General features: G+C 47.6%; 1 protein-coding gene across 1 annotated transcript; it reads left to right on the top strand.

The window, feature by feature from the left end:
• Window positions 1–3,824: 3,824 nt before the first annotated feature.
• Window positions 3,825–24,414, top strand: SLC2A5 (solute carrier family 2 member 5). The gene is made up of 12 exons (XM_019746664.2): window positions 3,825–4,125; window positions 11,492–11,590; window positions 12,103–12,263; window positions 14,877–15,001; window positions 18,785–18,937; window positions 21,407–21,532; window positions 21,620–21,807; window positions 21,890–22,000; window positions 22,536–22,637; window positions 22,884–22,959; window positions 23,402–23,529; window positions 23,627–24,414. The coding sequence occupies exons 1-12, from the start codon at window positions 4,093–4,095 to the stop codon at window positions 23,828–23,830; spliced, it is 1,506 nt and encodes a 501-aa protein (XP_019602223.1). The 5' UTR covers window positions 3,825–4,092; the 3' UTR covers window positions 23,831–24,414.
• Window positions 24,415–26,091: the final 1,677 nt, after the last annotated feature.

The following is a 26,091-nucleotide window of genomic DNA, read 5'->3' on the forward strand; positions in this document are numbered from 1 at the left end:
TTTTACCTGCTCTACAGCAAAGAGCTACTGATACCTAACCTGCAATCCATTGGTCTCTTGTCCTCTCAAGGCAGCTAGAGCAAACTTTTAAAAACACAAATCTGATCACTCTCCAAAACTCTTAATGCCTTCTCTCTGTTCCTAGAACAAAAATCAAGCTCCTTAACACGGCCTACAAGTGCTAAACATAGTCCAGCCCTGCCCACCTCACCCGGCTCCTCCCTCTACTCTTCCTCTGTTCTGTGCTCTTGAGCCACACTGACCTTGCAATTTCTTTCTTTCTTTTTTTATTGGGGAAGGGGAACAGGACTTTATTGGGGAACAGTGTGTACTTCCAGGACTTTTTTCCAAGTCAAGTTGTCCTTTCAGTCTTAGTTGTGGAGGGCACACCTCAGCTCCAGGTCCAGTTGCTGTTGCTAGTTGCAGGGGGCGGTGCCCACCATCCCTTGCGGGACTCGAGGAATTGAACTGGCAACCTTGTGGTTGAGAGCCCATTGGCCCATGTGGGAATCGAACCGGCATCCTTAGGAGTTAGGAGCATGGAGCTCTAACCGCCTGAGCCACCGGGCCGGCCCCTGACCTTGCAATTTCTTGATGGCATCATACTCTCTTCTACCATAGGGCCTTGGCACGTACTGTTCCCTGTCTGGAAGGCTCTTTCCATCACTCCATCACCACCTGCCTTTGACTGAGTAAGCTCTTTTCATTCTTCCTTCCCATCTCAGCTCAAGCTAACTTTTTTAGGGAAGACTTCACTAACCAGCCCCATCTTTAGAGCCCTTTTATTAAATTCATCAATGTGTTTGACTAAATTTTATTTCCTCAACTAGAGTCTAAGCTGCATGATGGCCAAGGATATTTTTATTTTTTTACCTTTTGTATCCCCCTTCTAATACAGTGGTAGGCTCAGTAAACATAAATGTAGATATATGCTAGGAATAAAATCATCTGTAATCTCACATCCAGAATAACCACTGTTTTCAGATTCTGACAGGTTCTCTAAAGTATGCTAACATACTTATATTTTATAACATAAAAAAGTATTAGTAATAAATAGTAATAATGATTTGGGAATGGAGATCTGAGACCCAAATCCTCATGTCAGAATCCTTAGTAAACGAGGATTCTTGGCAAGCACTTTCCCCATTGTGAGAGGTTAGAGAGGACCTAATACATGGCCCTCTGAGAAAGAGGAAAATTCGCTTTGGATCCTTTTCTCCCTCAATGAGAAAATCCTAATATGCTTTCCCTGTGATGAATCCCTGTGTGGAATTCCGGTGGGGAAGAGAAAGTGAGGAAGGCCATGCCAGTACCTGAGTGTGGCCCTGCAACTGTCCACTTTTTCTTAACTTTAAAAGGGACTCTGGCTCTCATCAGAGGTAGTTTCAAAACATAAATCAGTTCCTTGAAAATATTAGTACGTGTTCCTGTGACACACCTCAAGTCTGCTACCTGCAATTAGACAAAAAGTTCCTGGGCTAATCACCATGGTTTATTGTCATTTTAAATCCCAAGGCAAAAATAAGGTTCAGTTGGCTGGTTCCCTTCTAGCCTAGACTGGACAGAGACAGGGCAGGGTGGGGAGGGCAAGGCTCATGAGGTGGGAACCTGAGACCCGAGCCCGTTTTCAGCTCTGGTGGGTAATAAATGAACATGAAAGTTCAGAAAAACCAAAAAGACCACTTGGAGGGGCCGGCCCGGTGGCTCAGGCAGTTAGAGTTCCATGCTCCTACCTCCGAAGGCTGCCGGTTCGATACCCACATGGGCCAGTGGGCTCTCAAACACAAGGTTGCCAGTTCGATTCCTTGACTCCCACAAAAGATGGTGGGCTGTGTCCCCTGCAACTAGCAACGGCAACTGGACTTGGAGCTGAGCTGCACCCTCCACAACTAAGGCTGAAAGGACAACAACTTGACTTGGAAAAAAGTCCTGAAAGTACACACTGTTCCCCAATAAAGTCCTGTTCCCCTTCCCCAATAAAAATCTTAAAAAAAAAAAGACCACTTGCAGTGGGTGAACCCAGGCACACACCTCACATCAGCCTGAGGCAGGGGCCTGGAAGGACCTCTGACAAGGACAGCCCCCACCTCGGAGCAGTGGGCCATTCCCCACGACTGAGCCCCCAGGTCCCCAGGAGCCCAAAGGACCTCCTGATCGGCTTCATGGCGGCCTGAGTCCCAGAGGCTGCTGCGTCCAGATCCCGGGGCTGGGAAGGACCCTATACGGAGGACCTGGTAGGGACAGTCCCCAAATCTTTGGGCCAATTCATGACTGATCGAGGCCCCTGTGGAGCCCCAGGTGCCCTCGGAGCCCACAGGTCTCGGCCAGGCCTAACGGCGGCCCACGACAAGGGGCTGGAGCTCGCTCCACTCCACCTGCCGCAGGGTCAAGCGTCGGGGCCAGGAGGACCCGTGTAGGGGCCGAGGAGGACCCAGTCGTGGGCGGAGCCTGAGCGGGCGTCGCGGCGGGCGGGCGGGTGTCTTGGCGGCCCCCTCGCTGCACCGTCTCCTCGCGCTGCCCGCCCGCCACTGCTGAGGCGTTAGTGACGACAAGGCTACGCCTGCGATGCCTTGGGACCGACAGAGCCAGGTACTGCAGCTCCAGCCGCTCCAGATAGTTACCTGTGGGCCGGGACCACCGTCCCCTCCCCCTCACTCCAGTTGGGGAAGTCGAGGCAAGGTTAGGGGTATGTCTGCGTCTGCCATCACACCTCGGTTTTTAGTTCCTCACTGGCCCAAAGTCACACACGGAACGAAGTGGAAGATCTGGGCCACCAAGTGGGTCTTCTGATTTCTTCTGGGCCTGACTTTTACAAACTTTCGACATTTTTTTTGTTGTTTGCACAATCTGTACCCTTCCATTCCCTCCCTAGTAGCTGATTTTTCCTCCCAACTAAACTGCATTTTCTTTGGGGAATTTTTCATAACACTTTGAAATAATTGGAAACCTCTGGTCTTGCGAAACTTTAGTTGGAAATCATTGTGTTAGGGCTGTGACACAGAAGGAAAAAAAAATTGGTGAAAGGGAATGGCCAGCTCTCCCTTGTGAATGGGGACATTGGGACTTCCCCCCAACACACACTCACATGCAGACACACAAACAAGGGTTATTACACTGTCACCCTCCTTACAGTCTCCTACACAGTGGAGCCTGGTCACAATTCCCAAGTTCGCTGCTGAGGCCAGGAACAGTGTGTGACACATGTGGACTCCCAGATAACTATTTATTTAAAGGTAAAGGAGGGGAGGAAATGGCTAAATTAACTGGATTTGTGCTTCAGCAAGTAAAACAAGGAATATGTCCTGTAAAGATGAAAGTCTGCAGGCCTTGTAGGACTTTGTTCTGGATTTTGGCCACCTGACCTAGCGTGCCACATGGCTGCTGAACACGTGCCCAGCACAGGGGTCTGGCACTGGCCTGGCTACGCATGGAGGATGCAGACCAACAGCTGTGACTCACTCTCCCTGCCCTGCAGATAAAGGGATTTGAAATATTTACTGCTTTTCCAATAGTGAAATTACACAGAAAATAATGTCTCTAGGCCACTCTGAGACTCTTAAAAAGGATAAGAAACTCTCTGAGAAAGTGTTGCATGGTCATTTGGGCAAAAGCTGACTCCAGTAGAGAGACTCAGCTGTAAGCTTTCTGGCAGGGACCACTTTCTAGAAGCCTCTAGTGACATTTTCTTGTGCCCCCATTTTATCTGGTGTGGTGGAGGGTCAGTGGCAGCTGTTGCCGTCCATGTGTTTGTGACAGAAATAACCCTTCCAATCACTCCCCACAAGCCTGACTAGTGAAGGCTTTCACAGTGAGGAAATAACACAGACTGTCCCCATCTGGAAGGCACTGTCCTTGTAGTTGTGGGGGGTGCCAACTTGCTGAGCAAACTCCAGACATTTAATTTAAAACAAGTGAAAGAGTGACAAACCTCTGGGTTCCTGAAAGGGTTATTCTGCCTTAGACTGGCTATAAAAATGCTATTGGCCGTTACTTGGCATGGCCAAAGTGCATTCAGGGTGTCTTCTCTCTCCATCCAGTGCATTTGGTATTTTGGCTGAAAGGAAGTAAGCAACACATCTTTCCAGAGCTAAGATGGATCCACAGGCTGCAACCAAAAAGGAAGGGGTAAGTGTGCTGCCCTGGGAAGGGGTGTGGAGCAGCCCACTCGCAGGGCCTGTGCAGCAATGCTAGGGGGAGTTCTTGGGGTCTCTGTGTAGGGGAGGGCTGTTTGGGGTGACCCACCCCTCAGAGTTCACCCAGCAACTGAACTGCTACAGGGACCAGAGAGGAGAGATTTAGAGACATTTTGACTTAGACATTCTTTGGGAATCCATCTAACGGGACAGCTTTGAAAAATATCTGCAACCAAATTGAAGAGACTCAAGGAGTTGATTTGTCCTAACTTCCTTCACTGAAAGAACTTGGGATGAAAGGATTCCAAAACCAGCAGGAAAATCCTTAGACATTGTTTGTGAGATGTTTTTTCATTTGTTTTGATTTGGGCTTCATAGTATTTTCATTAACCTTTTCAACGAGTGACATAGCTAAGCCAGTATGAAAAGAGGTTGGACTCAGAAAAGAGGCTGTAAGGTTTGAATGTAATTCAAATCTATAGCAGAGATTCCCTACCTTTTAGATGACGAGACTCCCTTTGTTTTAGAGACAGAAGATTTTTCTGGTCCTGCTGTTGTACTTTTTGAGTCCCTTGATTTAGGAAAATGCATAAAGACAGAAAGATAATATGAATTTATCAACACTTTTCAGAAATTTGTATTTTATTCATCACAACAGCATCTGTTTATATCTACAGGGGAAGAGGTACATATTTGTGCAAATTACTATTCAGTCATGGATATGAGACCCTTGCCATAGGGTCATAGATTAAGAGCAGGTGTGGGAGGTAGAGGTACCTGGAATTCATTCCCACCGCAGTTCTAGATGTGGGAGATTGGGCAAATTATTTACCTACTCTGTGCCTTTGTTTTCTTGTCTGTAAAATTGATATAATAACCATACCATCTGATAGTGCTGTTGGAACAATTAAATGAGATAATGCATGTAAATTACCTGGCACATAGTAAATTCCCCATAAATGTTCTTAATTTTTGATCATCCTTTAGAGCAGGGCACTATAGACATTTGGGGCCTAATTCTTTGCTATGGTGGGGGGCTGGCCTGTGTGTTGTAAGAATGTTTAGCGGCATCCCTGGTCTCTCCTAACTAGCTGCCAATAGCACCCTTGCCCCAAGGAGAATCACTGCTTTAGAGATTACTAAGTACCTTCACCTGGATTCTCTTGTTTGGCTTTCACAACTAAGAAAGTGTGAGAAAGTCAAGTGTTATCCCCTCTATTTTATAGAAAACGGACTGGGAGGTAACAAGAACTTAGGAGTTTGGGGGGTCAGGGGATGCCCTGATCTGGTCTATGTCCCCTCTCCAAAGAGAAATGCACCACCTAGCTGTGCCCCCAGGTGTGGCTGCAAAAGAACGGAACCGCTCCCATGTGATAGCCTGAAGGTGAGCAGTAGATTTTGAAAGAAAATATTTAAAATGGTCACACGCAAAAGCTATGGGCTGATCACAGCTACCTGCCCCCTCCATTCTCCATGAAAGGGAGCCTTCAGTGCCCAGTGCCATGCAGGTTGTCCCTTCCGGCCACCTGAGGGTGAACCTGCCTGTGTGAGCACGTGCTGGGTGTCCTGGGAGACAGCAAAACAAAGCTATTCCACTGGTGGCTGCTTGTAAGAGTCTGCAAATCATTAAGCGAAGCTGGGGGGTGGGGAGCCAAGGAGAAGTGGAGAGACCAGCAAAGGCTGCAGGGATCAGGGCTGGGCTATCAGGGCCCCGTTTGGCTGGTGGGATCTCTGTCCTCTGGTGGCTGTGTGACTGCAGCTTCACTGTCCTTTGGGGTCCTCATATGTAAAGAGAAAAGAATCTGTCCGATGTGCATCAGGACTTTGCCAGGAAAGAGGATTCTTGAAAGAAAAAAATAAAATGGATTAGGAAAAAAAACCCAAAGTGCTTTGGAAGATGAAAAACGTGTATTTTTATTTTATTTTTTTATTTTTGTGGACTGTCCCCACCACCAAGTTCAGCGTCGTTGAGCAAGTAACTTTCCCTCTGGGTCCTCACTATTAATAATTAATGATAGCAAACCCGGCTCTGGGCATTTTATACGTATGAACTCCTTTATTCTTCACATCAATCCTGTGAGGAAGGTAGTGTCAACGTCCCCGTTTTACAGGTGAAGGAACCAAGTAACTGGCTCAGTGCCACATAGTCAACAGCAGGAGAGCCGGGATTGGATCCCACGCTCTTGGGCTTCAGTGGCTGTGCTTCAACCTGCACCCCTCACCCCCAGCTCTAAGATGTTATGATGTTTTTCTCTCTTCTCCCCCCTCCACTTAGACCTCAGTGTCTGTCTGTGAAACTTTGAGTTCCACAATGTGATCAAGTGACTTAAAGTGTTGATAAAGCATAAGCACTCTTTTCTAGGGATCTCTGCATTCTGACAAGGAAAAGTCTTGTACTGAGAGTGTCTCTCTGATGGTGGGAACAGAAAGTGGAGACAAATTCCTAAGGAAGGTGGTTTGGGTGGGGCTTCCTTCCCAGGGTCCTGAATCACACCCTGTCAGATCACCAGCCCTGAAGTTGGTTACTTTACTAGTCTCCATGTTCTCAGCATTATGAAAAACAGGAAGCCGGTTTACCATGGGCACGAGGGACGTGGTTCCTGGTTTCTCCCAAAAGCACAACTCAGGGGCATGGCTCCCCTTGGCCTCTGAGGAGAGCCCCCTCCCATTCATGTTTCTAGGCCACTGGGCCACTGGCCATTTTAAAAAGCTGGTGGGAGACCTGGACATCTGTTTGGCCCCATCCTCTCCCCCAGTACCAAATAAAAAAAAAGAAAGAAAGGGGGGATAGAGAGAGAGAGAGAGAGACAGACAGAGACAGACAGAAAGAGAGGGAAAGGAAAGAAAAGAAAGCTTAAGCCCTGGCTTTCTTTTACATGTACCTTTACTGAGACCATAACATACAATTCACCATTTAAAGTATATAATTCAGTGTATATTCACAGAATTGTGCAACCACAATTAACTTTAGAATATATTTTTTTTTTATTTTATTGGGGAAGGGGAGCAGGACTTTATTGGGGAACAGTGTGTACTTCCAGGATTTTTTTCCAAGTCAAGTTGTTGTCCTTTCAATCTTAGTTGTGGAAGGTGCCATTCAGCTTTAAGTTGTTGTCCTTTCAGTCTTAGTTGTGGAGGGCGCAGCTCAGCTCCAGGTCCAGTTGCCATTGCTAGTTGCAGGGGGTGCAGCCCACCATCCCTTGCGGGAGTCAAACTGGCAACCTTGTGGTTGAGAGGATGTGCTCCAACCAACTGAGCCATCCGGGAGCTCAGCTCAAGGTGCCATGTTCAATCTTAGTTGCAGGGTGTGGAGCCCACCATCCCTTGCAGGAGGAGTTGAACCGGCAACCTTGTGGTTGAGAGCCCACTGGCCCATGTGGGAATTGAACTGGCAGCCTTCAGAGTTAGGAGCATGGAGCTCCAACCGCCTGAGCCACCGGGCCAGCACAACTTTAGGACATTTTTATCACCCCTGAAAGTACCCACTTGTAGTCACTCCACATTTTCTCCCACCCCCTCCGCTTCTCCAACCCCAGGCAACCACTAATTTATATTCTGTCTCTGGATTTGCCTGTTCTGGACAGTTCACATGGATGGAACCAGACAACAGGTGGTCTTTTGTGACTGCCTTCTTTCACTTAGCGTGTTTTCAAGGTGCATCCACATTGTAGCATGTATCAATGCTTCATTCCTTTTTGTAGCCAAATATTCCATTGTATGGCTAGACCACATTTTATTTATCCATTCATCTGTTGATGGACATTTAGGTTGTTCCCACTTTTTGGCTATTGTGAATAATGCTGCTATGAACATTCATGTTCAAATTCATGTGAAAATGTTTTTATTCCTCTTGCATATATATCTAGCAGTGAAATTGCTGAGCCACATGGTGACTCTATGTTTAACTTTGTGAGGAAATGCCTGACTTTTTCAAAGTGGCTGCACCATTTTATGTTCCCACCAGCAGTGTAAGAAGGTTCCAGTTTTCTCCATATCCCTGTCAACACTTATTATTATCTGTATTATTGATTTTAACCATCCTGGTGACTAAGAAGTGGTGGCTTGTTGTGGTTTTGATTTGCACTTTCCTCAGGGGGTACCAAGTCCTTTGAATTTACTCCCTAAATGGTCCTTAAAGCTGGCACTTCTTGACCCTGCCACACCCACTCCCCTTACCCAAGACCCCATCCTCTCTCAATCACTCTCCTGACTCCTTTTAACCACTTCTGTGGTTTTTCTGTGGTATTTCTTTGTAGAATAGACCCAGTCTTATACCACATTATATTATATATACATATACATATACATATACATATACATATACATATACATATACATATACATATACATATACATATACATATATATATTATATAAGACCGGTCTTATATTATAGTAAAATAAGACTGGGTCTTATATTAATTTTTGCTCCAAAAGATACATTAGAGCTGATGGTCTGGCTAGGTCTTATTTTCGGGGAAACACGGTAGCACAGAGTCAGCTGTCAATAAATATTTATTTCATGGACGAAGGCATTTGGACCAGCAAGGTCGGTGAGAACCTACTCAGAATGTCTTGCTATTTCCACAGAGGATCAGCCCTGATTCCTAGGGGTGCATAGACTATGCCTGTGGCTTGAATTCAAGGAGGAAGCCAGAGAGGCAGAGTCAAATTGTGTGCACGATGCTTCGAGACCTACATCCTGCGGTCTTTCTGATAGTTTTTGCTGGGATCTCATGAGAGCAGTCAGGGAGCTGTCTGTTCATGCTGCCTAGCGGTCTTCCCCCCAATCTGGGCCACGAGCCCCTGGGACACCAGCCAGCTCCCCAGCTGAGCTTTCTAAGGACTTCAGACCTTAGAACCCATCAAAGCAGAGCGAGATCGGGAGCTGCACCTGGCAGTATGAGTGAAGCCTGAGGCGTTTGTAGTTAATCATCTACTGGGAAGAAAATCAGAAGAGGAGAAAGTTTTATCAACATTTTCTTCCTTCCATAAAATTAAGCGATAGAACAGCTGTAGGGGAGGGAGTTTTGTTTGGCTTCCCACTGTCTCCCCAGCACCCAGAACAATGCCTAGCTCTCAGTGGATGCTCAATATGTTGAATGAATGAATGAATGAATGAATATCCAGAGCACTTCAGATGAGAAGTGAGCTAAGTCCGCGTGTCCTGTATCTCAGCTAGAGTGTGGGGGTGCCTATTTGTACAACCCCTGCCTTTAGAAAATAAAGGGTGGTGTGGCAACAGCCCCGGGACTCACATCCCCTCCTGGGCACCATCACCTGCTCCTCTGTGGGGACAGAGTCCCAGAGAGCAGTTTCCAGGCTCTCGGCCTCATGTGGAAAGGTGCTGGCTTGGGTAGTAGATGGCTATCAGCTGTGACCAGTTAGCCATTGGCCACTGATATAACTGCCATGGCTGAGCTAGCAGGCGCGGATTGCATCTGGCAACTGGGGGTTCGTTAGCAGAGAAGCGGATGGTAGAGCGCGGTTAGCATGTGGATTGTGGATTGCCGATCGTGTTGATCCTACTTCCTGTGTCTCGCCCGGCCGCCAGTGAGATGGGGGTACAGGAAGACCCCTTGTTGGGGTACTGGTGGATGTTTGCTTTTATGTGTCGACCAGCCGCCATCAAGAATATAGTGGTATGAACCCCCATCTATGGCTCCGTTGTTCCTTTTTGGCCTCACCATGTCCTGCGTTCTTGTGCGGGGAGTGGGAGCTGAGTCCCTGCATCACATCCGCCCACTTTTGTCCCCCACTGGCCCCCTGTGAGTGAACACCCACAGAGCCATAGATAGGGGGTTCATACCACTATAGTCTGGCTGGCGGCTGGGTTGGAGACACAGGAAGCAGGAGCCACACTATCCGCAATCTGCCGTCCATTTCTCTCTGCCAACCAACCTCACTTGCTAACTGGAATCCACCGTGCTAACTGCAATCCGCTCTTGCTAGCTCAGCCACCACCATCTTGCTAGCCCCCATTTTTCTGCTAGCGTAGCCACAGCAGTTATATTAGTGGCCAATGGCTCACTGGTTACAGCTGACGGCCAACTAGCCACAGCTGATGGCCATCCAATCACAGTTGATGGCCATTTACTACCTGAGCCAGCACCTTTCCACGTGAGGCCGAGAGCCTGGAAACTGCACTCCTGGCTCTGTCCCCACAGTTGAATACACCAATTGTTATTTAGTGAAGGAAGGAGAAGGGTGAAGTCTCACTGGTGGCTTTGCTCTTGACCATGTCTCCCTGCTCTGTCCTCTTGGGCACCGTGACAAGGCAGGAGTGACTGCGGTTTCTCTGCCTGTCCTGCTCCTCACTTCTCTCAAGAGGTCCTCTTTATATCAGGCAGGAGGCTGCCCAGAGGAAGACAGGAGCACCTCAGCTTGCCACTGGAGGGGCATGTGGCATGTGGCATATGGCAGGGTACACCTGAATGAAGGTGCTTGAATGGAGGCTTCTGAGAGTCGCACTCGGGCCACCACAGTCAGTGGATTCACTCTACGGCTAGACACTTTCATGATTCATCCTGGCAATAACTCTGAGGGACTGTTATCCTCATTCTGAAGAGGAGGAAACTGAAAATCGTGGCAATTAAGCTAGAAAGGGGCAGCGGGCTAATTCAAGACGAGATGTATAGCTTCTGAGGGCAAAACTCTTTCTACTTGTATTTTTCTCCCACTTTTCATAACTAGTAAGTTCCCTCATCACGAAAGATGGTTTTACATGAACATATGGTTTCCTCATGTATCAAAGGGGGGTATTACCACAGAAGTGTGTATGTTTAATCGTCGCCAGAAATCTGTACTTAGTTTCTCACTATGCTTTCTGCCTGTTACAGCAAAAGTCCAGGGGCTAAAGGAAATTAATCAGTGGCCCTAAATAATTAAAACTTTTCCCATTTTTTTCATCTTTGATTTTTAGGGGAGTTTGTGTTGAGGGCGGTGCTTGAGCACATTTGCTGCAGTTGGCAAATGCAGCTACGCGACAGGAATGTCACAGAAGCAATTCAGACATTACACGGAGTGTTGGAGTAGCTGACCCTTCAGTGTCTTTCTGACCCAGTGGTTCTCAACTGGGGGCAATTTCCCACCCACTCCAGGAGACACTTAGCAACATTGGGAGATGTTTGGGTTGTCACAGATGGGGGACACCCCCCCATAGCAAAGAATTATCTGGCCCTAAGTGCTACAGTTCAGAAAGCCTGTCCTAACCAGAGGTGGGGAGAGGGCAGGTTTCAAGAGAGAGGGCTGTTGAAAGGCTACAATCTTCAGGTTCTCTTCCATCTTTCTACAAGACTTTGAAATAACGCGGGGACCTGGCTACTTCCTGACCTAAGCCATGGTCTCTCTTCCCGCAGAAGCTGACACTTGTGCTCGCCCTGGCAACGCTGATAGCTGCCTTTGGGTCCTCCTTCCAGTACGGATACAATGTGGCTGCTATTAACTCCCCTTCTGAGGTAGGTCGCTCTGGTGAGTGAGACGCAGCCCCCAGGAAACAGGGAGGTGGGTTTGGGGCAGCCCGGGCCTGGGCATGGCCGCCAAGGTGGGACTGCACACGCAGGGGGGCACACAGTGGGTCCTCCAATGAAGGGAGAGGGAAACACCCACAAGACACAGTGCAAGGGGACTGGTGGACACAGGGTGGGCTGGTCTCTGATCTTCCTGCAAATCTATGGCGGAGTCTGGAGCGCAGGGATCACCTGGCAGACTGGAAGACAGGAGTCAGTGCAGTCACTCCCGGTGTTAGAAACAGCCTGGGCAGTTGGCCTATCTGAGGCCTGATGACCCTCCCCGGGGTACCCCCTGCTCATTGCTGTTAATACAGCTTTGTCCTCACTCCCTTTCTTCCATTTAATAATGTCTGTATCTATGTGCCCAGCTTATCCCATTGTTAGCCCAGCAACTTGGCATTGCCCTTGCTGCAGAACCAGGTCATATTATTTGGTGTTTGTTTCACTTTTGTCTCCAGCTCATGAGAGAATTTTATAATGAGACCTACTATGATAGAACCTCTGATTACCTGAGCGACTTTTCCTTGACGTTGCTGTGGTCTGTTTCTGTGTCCATGTTCCCTTTCGGAGGCTTGATAGGATCCCTCATGGTTGGCATCTTGGTGAATAAACTTGGCAGGTAAGGTAAGGTGAATTTTCAACTCCGCGAAACTCATAGACCCCCATCAGAGTTTAAAACCTAGGCCTCAAACTGAAAGTCTCATTGTAAGACTAGGCGATAACTGCTGTGACGATATCTGTGTTCTAATGTGGTCTTAAGAAGACAAGACATTGACCAAGTATTTGGGGACTTAGGCAAGTTCTTAGGTCTAGAAGTGGAGGTGGCAGATCTCGGGCTCTGGGGTGGACATGGGACGAGCAGCTGCTTCAGAGATCAGGACTCACTCCTGCTGTCTCTGCTCACTTGCCTTGAAGGTGTTTTGCTTTTGTTTTTTACCAAAACCAAAAACAAGTTCTCCTTTTTTTTTGCCTTTAGAAGAGTCAAATACCAGACGACATGGCCAAGATGTCAGTCCCGACGTAGATCATAGCACAGTGTTCTTAAACTCGGCCTCCTAAACAAACATTAGCTTCTTTGTTCTTTTACCTTGAGACCAAATCATAAGCAAAATTTAGCCCACATTAAATTCCTGTAAAACTCTAAAATGGCTGAGATTATCAGGCACTTCCTTGTGAAACTGTGTGGTCCCAGGGTGACTCGCTCTGTGAGTGCAGTGAACAAAGCACAGTGTAACTTAACCCCAGATTACACAGCTAAGAGGAAATTTCACTTCTGAGCCTGTGCAAGCACCCTCCACACCGTACTCTGTTATATCGGGCAAATAGCTTCTCAATCTGTTGTTTTATTTTTTAATCATTCGTATAGTAGTATCTTTTTTATACACATTTTTTAATTGTTCCAGTCATCAAATTTATGGTTTTTGCTTTTTGTGTCTTAAGACAGCCTTCTCTTTCCAGAGTCATGAGGATAATATTCTTCAATTAAAAAAAATGTACAATTTTGTTTTTCCCAGATCTGGAATTTTATTTTGTATGTGGGTGGGTGGTAAGAGAAAGTGAATTTTTCTCCAGGTGAAAAGTCAGATGTTCTTAAACTTATCTTAGTTACTCATGTTCCTTTACTCTTCTGTGTTAACCTTTAAATCAGTTTATCAAAATCCCTTAAAAAAGGTTCTGCTTGACATTGCTTTGGATTTATAATTTGAGGAAAACTGACACCCTTACACTGTTGAATCTTCCCCATTCATGAGCTAATTTACTGATCCTGGGTTTCCTTCTATGTCTTTGTCATCAATTGCAGAAAATTTCAGCCATCACTTCTACAAATCTCTCTCCACCATTTTCTATATTCTTTCTTCTAGAATATAGAGGAGCTCCTGCATGTCCTGTTGTTGCCCTATTGTCTTCTTTAAAAAATTATTTTTAAAACATTGTGGTTAAATATAACAGAAAATTTCCCATTTTAAACATTAATGTGCAGGTTATTGGCATTAAGTACCTTCACACTATTGTGCAAGCAGCACGACCATCCATCTCTATAACTTTTCATCTTGCAAAACTGACACTGCCCCCATGAAACCACTCCCCATCCCCCTGCCCCCCAGCCCTTAGCAGCCACCATTCAACTTTCTGTCTCTATGAATTTGACTTCTTCTAGGCTCATATATGTGGATTTGTCCTTTTGTGACTAGGTTATCTCACTAAGCATGTCATTAAGGTGCCTCCATGTTTTAGCAAGTGACATGGTTTCCTTCCTTTTTAAGGCTGAATGACAGTCTACTGTATGAATATACTATGTGTTTACCTATTCATCCATCGATGGACACTTGGTCTCTCTCTCTGTAATTTCCTCAGGTTTACCTTCCTATTCATTAATTTCCTCCTCAGCTCTAATTCATTTACTAAGTTTTTTATTTCAATTACTATATTTTTTATTTCAAGAAGTTCTATTTGTTTGTTTTTAAAATCCATTTTTTCCCTATTGTTTTGGAGAGTTTTTATTTAACATAGTTTCTTGTTCTTCCTTAGTACCATTTTAATTCCTTATTTGATGACACTAATCGTTTGAAACATATTTCATAGCCTCTCTCTAATCCTATACCTAAGGCTGTGCTGTTTGTATGTGCAGCCTCTTGAATAGGGCAGGTTGTTTCACAGGTGTTGTAATGGTGGGGCTTCATCGCTGCAGGGCCTGGCTGGGTACCCCTGGGGAGCCCAATGTGAGGGCCTCTTCAGAGAATTTTCCGTTTGTTAGAGGTTTTTAGGAGATATCACTTTTATCAACTTAACGTAAGCTCCCTTTATTTATAGTTTGTTAAGGTTGGTTTTTTAAAAAAAATCATAATACATATCAAATTTTATTGACTTCTTTTGTTGCTTCAATTGGTAATCTTATATTTTCCCCCAGTATAATCTTTAAAATGGTGTCCTTAACATTGAAATATTTTTTCGTATGTGCTGTAGAATTCAATCTGCTGTTATTTCATTTAGGACTTTTGCATCTATGTTGATAAATGAGGTTGGCCCATACTTTTCTTCTAATGTCCTTACCCAGTTTGGGTTTCAAGATTACAGTAAAATCATGCTAGTCTATGATAGCCAAAACCTTTTACTGTATTCCTGTGTGCTGTATATGATATTACTGCTGTCACTAAATAGACACTCAGTGAACATTTGCCAAACCAATGAGTGAATCCTTAGACCGAACTAGCTGACGTTTTGTCCTTTGCAGAAAAGGGACTTTGCTGTTGAACAACGTCTTTTCCATCGTGCCCGCAATCTTGATGGGATCCAGTGCAGTTGCCAAGTCGTTTGAGATGATAATTTTGTCCAGACTTTTGGTGGGAATATGTGCAGGTAAACAGTGCTACACTGTGATGCCATTCTGTGATTTAGAAAAGTCAAGAGGAGAGAGAAGGGGCGCCAGGGTCTGAATCAATCGGCGTTTCCAAGGCACATAGATTCAAGCTGTTCCTCGGCCTCTGCCACGGGTAATGCTCAAGCCCCTGTGTTAGTCTGATGTGCAGACAGGGGCAGGTCTTCCCTGTGACATTTCCTGGGAAGAAAGCTGCTCTTTGAAAGACTGAAATACAGAATCTTAGGCTCGGAAGGGTCCTTCCAATCCAATCCTTTATCTCGGTGTTTTCTAAACAGCTGTTCAGGACCAGTTAGTAGGTGGTGATGTCTGTTTAGTGAGCTGCGTTCCTTCCTTCCTTCCTTCCTTCCTTCCTTCCTTCCTTCCTTCCTTCCTTCCTTCCTTCCATAAACTGTATCATAGTTAGTAAAGTTAAGGATTTTCTCACGTATGTGCACAGATCAATAACTGAAGCAAAAGTTCTTTTGGAAGTTTTGTTTCAGTTATTGACCTGTGTACATATGTGAGAACTGGCTGCAATGTGAAATGTATTTCTCTAGCTGTTACTGTGGGTCCTGGTCAAAAAAGCTTGGGAAACATCCAGACATACGAATTCCTCTACCCGCAAGGAGTAATGATCATAAACTCTCAACTTTTATAGGGGAATTTAAGTTTGCAAAGGGCTGGTTATGGGTTCTACTTCACTTATTCCGTCAACGCCCACTTGTGGAGGAGGGTAAGGCCCTGCCTGGGGTTCTTCCCCTGCTAAACCCTGTCACTGGTTTGCTGACCCTCCAAAGCTATGCTGCTCAGCTGTACTTCGTATTCCGGTGGCTACAGAAAACTCCCCATAATTGCTTCAGACTGAAGAGATGTGGGTAAAGGCCTGTTGTGGCCTTCCCTTGAGTTGGTGTTATTTGTAGGCAGTATTTCCCAGGGCCAGTCAAGGTGAGTCAGATGCCTGGGTGTAGAGTAAGGAGGCATCTCCTCCTGGGGCCATGACCCTGGAGCGTCGGCACCCGAGGGTAAGCGCCCCCACAAACACTGCCCCTTGGGTGTCTCACTTGTCTGCTTCCCCTGGCCCTGGCATTGCCAAGTAACTCTGAGTTTCTCCTTCCAAACATGGGGATAGGGACAAATGGATGATTGGCCAGAGGTCAGCAAACCCCTTAGCTGAAGTTAGCTGGTAACAGTGGAGACGCCGGGGAGCCAGGTGTTAGAGGAAAGGGCGAGGAACTGCAGAGCTGGAGACAAAAGAGGAAAACAAGATTCCTGAAGAGAGACGAGGTCATTTCCAGGAAAGAAGGATGGGCCCTTACAAGCTTCACTTGGTACTCTCTTTCCCTGAGTACCTGAATGGGTCCCTGCCATCTTGGCCTGAGCCCACCTTCGCTTTTCCCAGCAGAGAGGCTCAGCTGTAAGAAAAACAGATGATTCCTAAACGTTGTCAGCTGTGAGCAGGTGCAGCCACTTTCTATTGACCATCCAAAATTCATTGCTGGTTCCAACTGAGAAATATTAGGCTCCAATAGATAACAGGTCCCGGCCTATGCTGTCAAGTAAGCAGTATTTTAAGTTGGTGGTTCTCACACTTTGGGGCCTCAGGACCCCTTTTTATGCTCCTAAAGTTACTGAGGGCTCCAAAGAACTTTTGCTCATATGGGCTCTATTAGATCAACATTTACCACATTAGAAATCTCAACCAAGAAATGTATTAATTCATTTAAAAATAGCAGAAAGCCCATTACATGTCTTCATGAAAATAACTATTTTCTAAAGCAAAAAAATTAGTGAGAAAGGTGGCGTTGCTTTACGTTTTTGCAAATCTCTTTAATGTCTGGCTTCATAGAGGATAGCCGATCCTGAAACCTGCTTCTGTGTTCTGCTGGTTGTGTAGCCTCCGGAACACCCCACTGTGTGCTTATGAGAGAACAAAAAGGCAAATAACATCTCAGGATTCTTCTGAAAATAGTTCTGATCTCACTGACCCCCTGGAAAGGTGTCAGGAACTTCCTGGGTCCTCAGGTCATACTTGAAGAACACCAGCGGAAGCGTAATCCATTTGCAGTGAATTCTTTCCCACATCTGAAAAAGACAGGAAAGTGGATAATCAAGCCCCTTAGACATCCTACAAACAAAGCAAACATCGGTTCTGATGAAGGGGATGAGAGAGAAATCCGACTTGGGCTTCAAGTTGCTCACAGTTTACTGGCTCGCCCTCAGTCAACTTCTTGGCGAGAACACCGAACGCTTTCACTGAAGGAATTTAAACTTTAAAAGCCACTTGCTGTCAGAACAGGCTGCTGAGGTTGCCCATGGAGTCATTCTGAAGACAAAATAGAGATTGCTGTTCACCAACATGAAGGGAATCCCATCTCTTCAAAAGCCATCTGGTGTTTCACTCTTCAATGTTGTTCTTTCTTTTAACTTTTTTTTATTAGTTTCAGGTATACAAAACAACATAGTGATTAGACATTTACACCCCTCACACAGTAATAACCCCAGCAAGTCTACTACCCACCTGACACCGTACATAGCTATTACAATACCATTGACTATATTCCCTATATGTTCCCTACGCTGTACTTTACATGCTGTGACTATATATGTTTCTGATTATAGTTGACATTCAGTATTATTTTATATTAGTTTCAGGTGTACAGTGCAGTGCTTATTCATGGTGTCAGATGGGTACTAGACTCATCGGGGGGCCACTTCAATGTTTTTCTTAATCAAAGTCAGAGCCCATGCCATTAAGATGCAGCCACCAGGGCCTGAGTGGTGACCGTGGAGACCCCACCCTGAGGGCCTCCGCTTCCTCCCCAGGCTTTTGGGCACTGGGCCTGCGGGGTGCCCACGCCTCAGACGCCTAAATGCTGTTCTAAAGACTATGCCTCTTTGCTCTGAAAATCGGAAAGAATCTGTATTAATGAACGGTGATGCCTCTTTTTAAATGCTAAGCAGAGATATCCTTGGGCAGAATTGCAGAGCTCGGAAACATGGACTTCAGTTCCCTCCTATCTCCGTGTCATCAAGTACCTTCCCATTACCAGCAGCTCTAATCTCCACTCACCCCGACTTCGTTTCCTCTCGGTCTCGCCATGTGGTTGGAGCCTCGCTTGCAGACCCCCACCTCTTCCTGAGCCTCAGCTTGACTCACGGGTAGCTGGGCTAGTGATAGCCCGTCTGACCTTCCTCCGAGATCGCCAGCCTTTCACTTGGCTTTGAGGAGAATTAAATGGGATAAGACATGTGCCTGTAAAATTGATTCCACCTATTCTTAAAGGGGATCAGGTGCCATTAGGATGGGAAAATTGACAAGTTAAAGTGTTGGGGATCCAGAAGTAACCTGGGCATTACATAAATCCCCAATAACAGTTACCCCACAATAAAGGTAATGCTGGTAGGCAGGGGTCCTTGGCCTTTCATTAACAGATTCTCCCCAAGGAGCAAGAGAGGAGAGTTGAGACCACACCTGGGCTTTTCCTCTCCGAGATCAAGCCACTTAGGGGGAAGGCCTGAAGTCAGGCTGGCCTATGTCCCCAGGTGACACCAGTCGAGAAGCAACGGCACCTGTCCATGGAATATTTGGTCAGACTATTTTACCTTTCCTTCAAGTTTAACATTCTAAGAATTAAGAGAGATGTTTGCTTACACTTGCGGTTTTGAGAAAGTTTCAGCCCAACTAATGTGATTGCTGAGTAAGAATAAGTGTATTTGAAGACACAGCTTGTCCCTGCCAGACTAATGTTTTCTGATCGTGTTTTTATTTCAACCTCGTCTAGGTCTGTCTTCCAATGTTGTCCCTATGTACTTAGGGGAACTGGCCCCTAAGAACCTGAGGGGTGCTTTGGGGGTGGTGCCCCAACTCTTCATCACCGTTGGCATCCTTGTGGCCCAGATCTTTGGTCTCCGGAGTCTCCTAGCAACCGAGGGAGGTAAGCTCGGATGCCTCTGGGCCCCCAGTCCTCCCTCTGCTCCTGCCGGATGTTTCCAGGGGCTGGTCTTTTCTCTCTAATCGGCTGGCTGGCCTTGCGGGCTCCCACACTGCCCTGACCCCACAGTTGGTGATGACAGATTGGCTGACCTTTTCTAGTCCCTCTTTAGACATGGCTTTGTGTGAGTAGGAAGCACCATTCATGTCTTTCTCTTGGTCTGATGGTGGCTGTCCATACAGGGCCAGGGGCCATGGTAATGACAGCCACCAGTGTGCCAGGCTCTGTGTTTAAGGCTTCCCCGAGACCACTTCACTTGAGCCTCCCAGCAACACCACTGCCCGCAGGACTCTATTATCCCATTCCACAGAAGGGAAGGGAAGGGAAGGGAAGGGAAGGGAAGGGAAGGGAAGGGAAGGGAAGGGAAGGGAAGGGAAGGGAAGGGAAGGGAAGGGATGGGAAGGGAGGGAGGAAGGGAGGAAGGAAGGAAGGAAGGAAGGAAGGAAGGGAGGGAAGGGAAGGGAAGGGAAGGGAAGGGAAGGGAAGGGAAGGGAAGGGAAGGGAAGGGAAGGGAAGGGAAGGGAAGGGAAGGGAAGGGAAGGGAAGGGAAGGGAAGGGAAGGGAAGGGAGACCAGAAGAGAATAACATCAGAGAAGTCTCTGGCAGGAAGTGGCAGTCACAGTACAAAGACTGCAAAGAAGTCAGGGGGTCAAGATTGAAACACAGAGTCTGGATATGGCAGTTCAAGGTCTCCAAGAAGAGTTTTAGTGTAGGTGTGGGGGTTGGGCCAGAGGCCCGACAGCAGGGGCCCGAGTGGGAGGTAAGTGCACACTTGCTGTGTAGGGTGATTGAAGCAGGATCCAGGATTAGCTAGGCCTTGGGTTCAGATCAAGGGACAGGAGGAGGTCAGGAGGAGGTCAAGAAGATGAGGGCCCAGCCTGTACAACAGGGGGCAGGGCAGCAGTTGAACTTAACATTGCATGGCACTCGTTTTCTTGAAGAGTGATGGTGTTATGAGATGAGGGGAAGGTTCAGAGGTTGAAACATAACTTGAAAGTCTAAATGAGGGTTTTCTTCATTCATTTCTCTTCCATTACAGTGGTTGCAATCTATTTTATGAGACCAGTGAGAAGTCATTGGTTGTCAGGTGGTCATCGCCTTAAGTTTGACTAAAAGTCTTTATAACATAGGTCAGAGAACCCAGGGTTCAATGTGCTGGGTTCAAATCACAGTTTTGCTCCTAAAAACTGATCTGAAGCAAGGGGCCTACAGGCTCCAGGCCTGTGTTCGCATGTGTGAGATGGGGTTGGTCCTGGTACCTGCCTCGTGACATTGCCGTGATGGAGAAGTGAGTTAACACGAGACGAGCCATTAGACTAGAGCCTGGCACGCAGAGGCCCACGGTTATCACTGACTGCGAGCCTGAAGAGAACAGGGGTGCGTGGGGGCATGAACAGCTCTTCCAAGGAACCTCAATTCTCATTCACTTATTGAACCGTTTTGTTGGTGAAATAAAACATACGTAAGGAAGAGCACCTGAAACATAAATGTACTTTTAGTCAAAAAGAAATCAAACACCTGTGTGATGGTGCCCAGGTCCTGAACTAGAACGGCACCAGCCCCCCCACCCCGAAGCCCTCTGTGTGCCCCTCAATCATGGCCTCCCCACCCCAAAGGGAGCTACTGTGCCCATATTTATGATCATTTTGCGCTTGCTTTTCCCTACAGCTTCACCACCTTTCACAAAGATAGAGTTACTTCTCTGTTTCTGGACTTTTACAGTGGAATCCATTGTGTAGATTATTGTACCCAATATCGCATTTGTGAGATCCACTCCTATCATGTCTTGCTTCATTTTAATTGCAGTATAGAATTCCATTTTGTGAACACACCATGATTTATTGTCCATTCTACCGCTGTGGACACCTACACTCTTTCCGGTTTCATTCTAGAATCAGGGCTGCTCTGAGCATTCTAGTTTGGGTGCCCTGGTGGCCTGGGTGTATTCCAGAGCAGGCCTGTTGGGTCAGAGTGTGGGAGGGTGTCTGGCATCACCAGCTCCTGCCAGACTGTCCTCTAAAGATGCCACATGTCCACACAATAACCGTGGAGACTTCCCATTTGCCCACATTCTCACCAGCACTTGATGTCAGAATTTTTCATTTTGTCCATCTGGTACGTGGGCAGTGGTTATTCATCACTGTCCATTCTTTCAGTATTATCAGAGTGTCTGCTATTCGTTAGGCATCGTCCTGGGTGCTGGGGACACAAGGATGAGAAAGACAGAGGCCCTGCCCTTTCAGAGCCTGTCTTCCAGCTCGGAAGAAAACCAGTCAGGTTAATGGGCCAGAGTGGCCGGCTGGATGTTGTGGGGGCTGGAGGGGATGAGAGGCAGGCTTCTGGGCTGGGGTGGGCCTCTCCAAGAGGTGGCGTTGGAGCCAGCTCTCAGGGAAGACGCTGGTTTCCTTCTAGGCTGGCCGATCCTCCTCGGGGTGACCGGGATCCCGGCAGCACTGCAGCTCCTGCTACTGCCCTTCTTCCCCGAAAGCCCCAGGTACCTGCTAGTTCAGAAGAAAGACCCAGCAGCTGCCAAGAACGGTGAGGCTCTCCTGTGAGAGGAGGAGAGGGATAGGGTCGCGGCAGCTGTGGTCCACCCGAGGACACCCCTTTGCTCCCCTGCCGTAGCGCTGAGGAGGCTGCGCGGCTGGGATGATGTGGACGCTGAGATAGAGGAGATCCAGCAGGAGGACGAGGCTGAGAGGGCGGCGGGCTTCATCTCCGTGGTGAAGCTGTTCCGGATGAGGGCCCTGCGGTGGCAGGTCATTTCTGTCATCGTCCTTATGGCCGGCCAGCAGCTGTCAGGAGTGAATGCGGTAGGGCGCAGCCCAGGGCCGGGGACAGAGGGCAGTGTCCAGGCTGCGGCCGGCCCCACCAGCCTCTGGGTTTGCCTTCCAGATCTACTACTACGCAGACCAGATCTACCTGAGTGCCGGTGTCAATACCAACGACGTCCAGTACGTGACGGCGGGCACGGGGACTGTCAATGTGGTGATAACCTTCGTGGCTGTGAGTGTCCCGGAGAGCTGAGTCCCATCTGCTACCAAGGAGGGAGGGCATCTTGAGAAGGGGGCTCCTGGCCGAGGAAGGAGCCCGGATCTAAGATGGCGACATGCCCCTCAGTCCCTTCGTGTCTAGCCTCTGGGCTTTCTCAGGTGACAGCCTGTCTCTTGCATGAGGCAGATTATGGCCCTCCAAAGATGGAGAACTCCCGCCTCACACATACTCCAGTCCCAAAGCCTCCAATGTGTGAGGTGGCTCTTCACCATCTTGGAGGCCACTGCCTGTGCCAGGGCTACAATGTGACAGGGGCAAATGCCATGGCCCACTGGCCATTCAAGGGCACACCCTTGGGGGCCCTTGAACAGCACTTGTGCTCTCCTCACAGTTGCCCCTTCAGAAGGGGTGTGTGGCACCATGAGTAGCTTCCTGTGAGGCAGCTCCAGGCAGGGCTGTGGCTGCACCGCCAGGGTCTGCCTCGCCCCTGTCTGGCGGGCCTGGGCCTCCTGAGCCTCTTGCTTTTCCTCCGCCCCTTCCCCTCCAGGTGTTCGTGGTCGAGCTCTTGGGGCGGAGAGTCCTGCTCCTCCTCGGCTTCTCCGTCTGCTTCACCGCCTGCTGCGTGCTGACAGCCGCGCTGGCTCTGCAGGTGAGAGGGGAAGGGCCCGGGGTTGACCATGTGTGGCCCCTACCCCTTCCCCAATAGCCCACTGCCCACTTCCAGCTGATTTTCCAGTGGCATCAGGTGGCACTGCCTGTTGAAGGCAGAGTCAGGTGCCATCCTTCCCCAACTGGGCAGAGTGGCTGGCCCTCTTGAGACCAAGATTCCTGATGTTCCCCGTTCCAGGTTCTCTCTGCTTCCCAGGTGTGATCCACCTCTGTCTTCTCCCCACAGGACACAATATCCTGGATGCCCTACCTCAGCATCACCTGTGTCGTCGCTTATGTCATAGGACATGCCCTTGGGCCCAGTATGTACCCCCGAGCTGGTTCTGTGTTTTCATTGCCCCCTCTCCTGCACCATCAGCCATAGAAAGTTCTGGTTTGAGCTCCTTAGACAGGCTCCAGGGAGGAAGGGTCTTGAGAGTGGGGGTCCGGCTGAGCACCTTCCTATTGCAGTGGGGTTTGGGCAGAACTTAATTAGAGTGAAAACAGTAAAGTAGCCTGTGTGATTGGTGCTGAGAGCCTTGCAGGTGGTCACAGGCCCCTTTTAGGGACCTCACAGGATGTCGGTTATTGTCCCAAACTCCTGCATTGGCCTTCTCACACTGCTTCTCCACAAGACCCGGAGTCCTGGAGACTCACCGTTCCCACCTTGAACCACATGCCCAGGGCACTTTGCACGCGGCAGGGGCTCCAGGTTCCTGGTGCTCTGCCTTCAGGGAGGTCAGCTCTTCCTCTTCCTCTCCCAAGGTCCCATCCCTGCGCTGCTTATCACTGAGGTCTTCTTGCAGTCCTCTCGTTCGTCCGCCTTCATGGTGGGGGGCAGCGTCCACTGGCTCTCCAACTTCACTGTGGGCTTGATCTTCCCCTTCATTCAAGTAAGTGTGACCCTGGGAGGAGCCTGCATTTACCAAGTCTGCAAGCAGTACGGCAAGAACCTTTTCTAAAAAGTGAACCTTGACCTCCTTCCCACAGGTCGGCCTTGGAGCTTACAGCTTCATCATTTTTGCCATCATATGTCTTCTCACCACCATCTATACCTTCCTGGTTGTCCCTGAGACCAAGGCCAAGACATTCATGGAGATCAATCAGATTTTTGCCAAGATGAATAAGGTGTCAGAGGTACACCCAGACAAGGAGGAACTACAGGACTTTCCACCCCCCACTCTGGAGCAGTAACTTGAGAAGAGGAGCCTGTGAAGTGGGTCTGTGTGGAGCTCCCTTCTTGGGCTTTTTTCCTGACTAATAGTTATCTATAAATATCCAGAACTAGGACAAGACCAATGTGGAATGCAGGCCGTGCTGGGACTGCCTGAGGGGCTTCTGTGCAGTTCTTAAAGCCAGGCTGTCTCTCTCCAGATTGACTCATCACCAACCCCGAGTCACAGTGGGCAGCTGTCCCTCAACCATGCTGGGTTAGCTATTGTATAACTCCTGGTTGCACCAGCTCTTATAACAAAAATCATTACTATGGTGGCGAAATGGAAGGAATCAAATTTTGTCAGAAAAACAAACTTTTCTCCAATCCAGTGGGTCTTCTGGGGGTCAGGGGCATGTGTTCAGAGAGCAATCCATCCTCTTGTCAGATCCATCTCCAGAATCACTGCTTGTGGAAAGTGTGATGTCACAAGTAATGGTATTTAGGAAGCTGGGGAACAGGTCCCTATGGAGACTCTGAGTCAGAGATTATTCCTGAATTATATTGTTAGAGGACAATGGAATTGCCTCCGTATACTCAATAAAACAAATATGATCGTTTTTCACCAAGATGTGCTTCTTTTCTGTGAGTAGTGGTTGGGGGCATTCCTGCTCCTTCAAGCAGTTTGGCTAAGCTAGAGTGTCAGCCCCTTGAGGACACAGGTTTGACCAGTTTTGTTTATCCCAGAATCCCCACTGCCTAAAACAGGCATGGAGGAGGAACTCAGGCAATATTTTCTGAAAGATGGAGAACAATGAGAGGTGAGGTTGTTGCAAAGTTGTGATTTTTTTAATTTAAAATTGGGGAAGCCTTTGCACATTTTCAGGTGTATAGTGAACAATGAGGGGTTCTGAAGGTGTGACGGGCAGGGAGGAAGGGAGGATAGAGTGCCCCCCACACATACAGCAGAGCTAGAGGCTTTTCTTAGAGACCTGTGTGTGTGAAGAGGATATATACAAAAAGGTGGAGAAAATTTGAGGCATGGGAAAGGAAAGTAGAGGGACCACCTGCTGAAAGGCCTCTGGCAGGATATGAAATCTTCTGGGATTTAGCGGGGCAGAGGTCACAGGCCAGTCAGGACAGAGGTGGAATCAGGAGCAGCTTTTGTGGGAGTAGAATGGTGAATTAAATAACTTATAAGAATAGTGAGTGCGCGGATGAAAAACACAATGCTGGGGTTGAACCATCCTTGACCTTGCGCAGCAGGGATCTGCCGTGTGGAAGGGCCACAAAAACAGATGAAAAGGAAGCTCTCAACTCTGAGGAGCAGTATGACTGGAATGTCAGTAGTCAAGAGACTGTGGCATTATTAATTCAGCTCATGTTGCCCGCAACACCTCGTACACAAGAAGGCTGTGGAGATCATGACTCTGGAGGTCTAACCCCTGGGGTCAACCTTGGCTCTGCCACTTAGTAATTGTACAACTTAGTCAACTTCCTTGGTTTTTCTGTACCTCAGTTTCCTCTTCTGTTGAAGAAATAATAAATGTCACACACGGTTGGTTATGAGAATTAAATGATGTATTTAGTCAAGTACATGGTGTTTATTAAGTATTTAGCTATTTTTAAGTGCTTGGGAATGAGCCTTGATCTTGAGGGCAAACAAACCCACAGGTGACATACAGTGAGAGACCTGTATTATACATGTATACTGAGATCAAACAAGTAAATGGATGACAGATGGTGGGAACCATCTCATTATTGCAGTAGGAAATTGCAAATAAGCCAAGGAGGGAATCTAGAATGATCCGTGTCTAATAGATTAGAGTTGGAGATATTGGTATAAGCTCAGGTTCAGCTTACTATAGACACAGATAGCTACATATAGAAATACTTACAGATCTGTGTATTTGCATGAGTTAGTAAAATTCAACAAGAAGAGAAAGGATAAGGGGGAAGGTGAGGGGTTTAGAAAATAGTCGGTAACCACAAGATGGCCACGGGGTTTTGAAAATTAATTTGGGGAACGTAATCAATAACGTAAAGATTTTATAGGGTATTCGATGGACATGTGTCCCACTTGGGAGACCACCTCAAGGGTGATGTAGATGCCTGATCTCTGCACTGTACACCTGAAACTGAACAATAATGAATGCCAACTATAATTTTTTATATATATGTGTGTGTGTGTGTGTGTGTGTGTGTGTGTGTGTGTGTGTGTGTGTGTGTGTGTATGGTTACAGGAAGTGGAGTACAGCATTAGGAATAGAGACAGTGGAAATGTAATGGCTCTATGCGATGT

The sequence above is a fragment of the Rhinolophus sinicus genome, linkage group LG06, assembly GCF_036562045.2.
Source record: "Rhinolophus sinicus isolate RSC01 linkage group LG06, ASM3656204v1, whole genome shotgun sequence".
In the NCBI taxonomy this organism is placed as follows: Eukaryota; Metazoa; Chordata; class Mammalia; order Chiroptera; family Rhinolophidae; genus Rhinolophus; species Rhinolophus sinicus.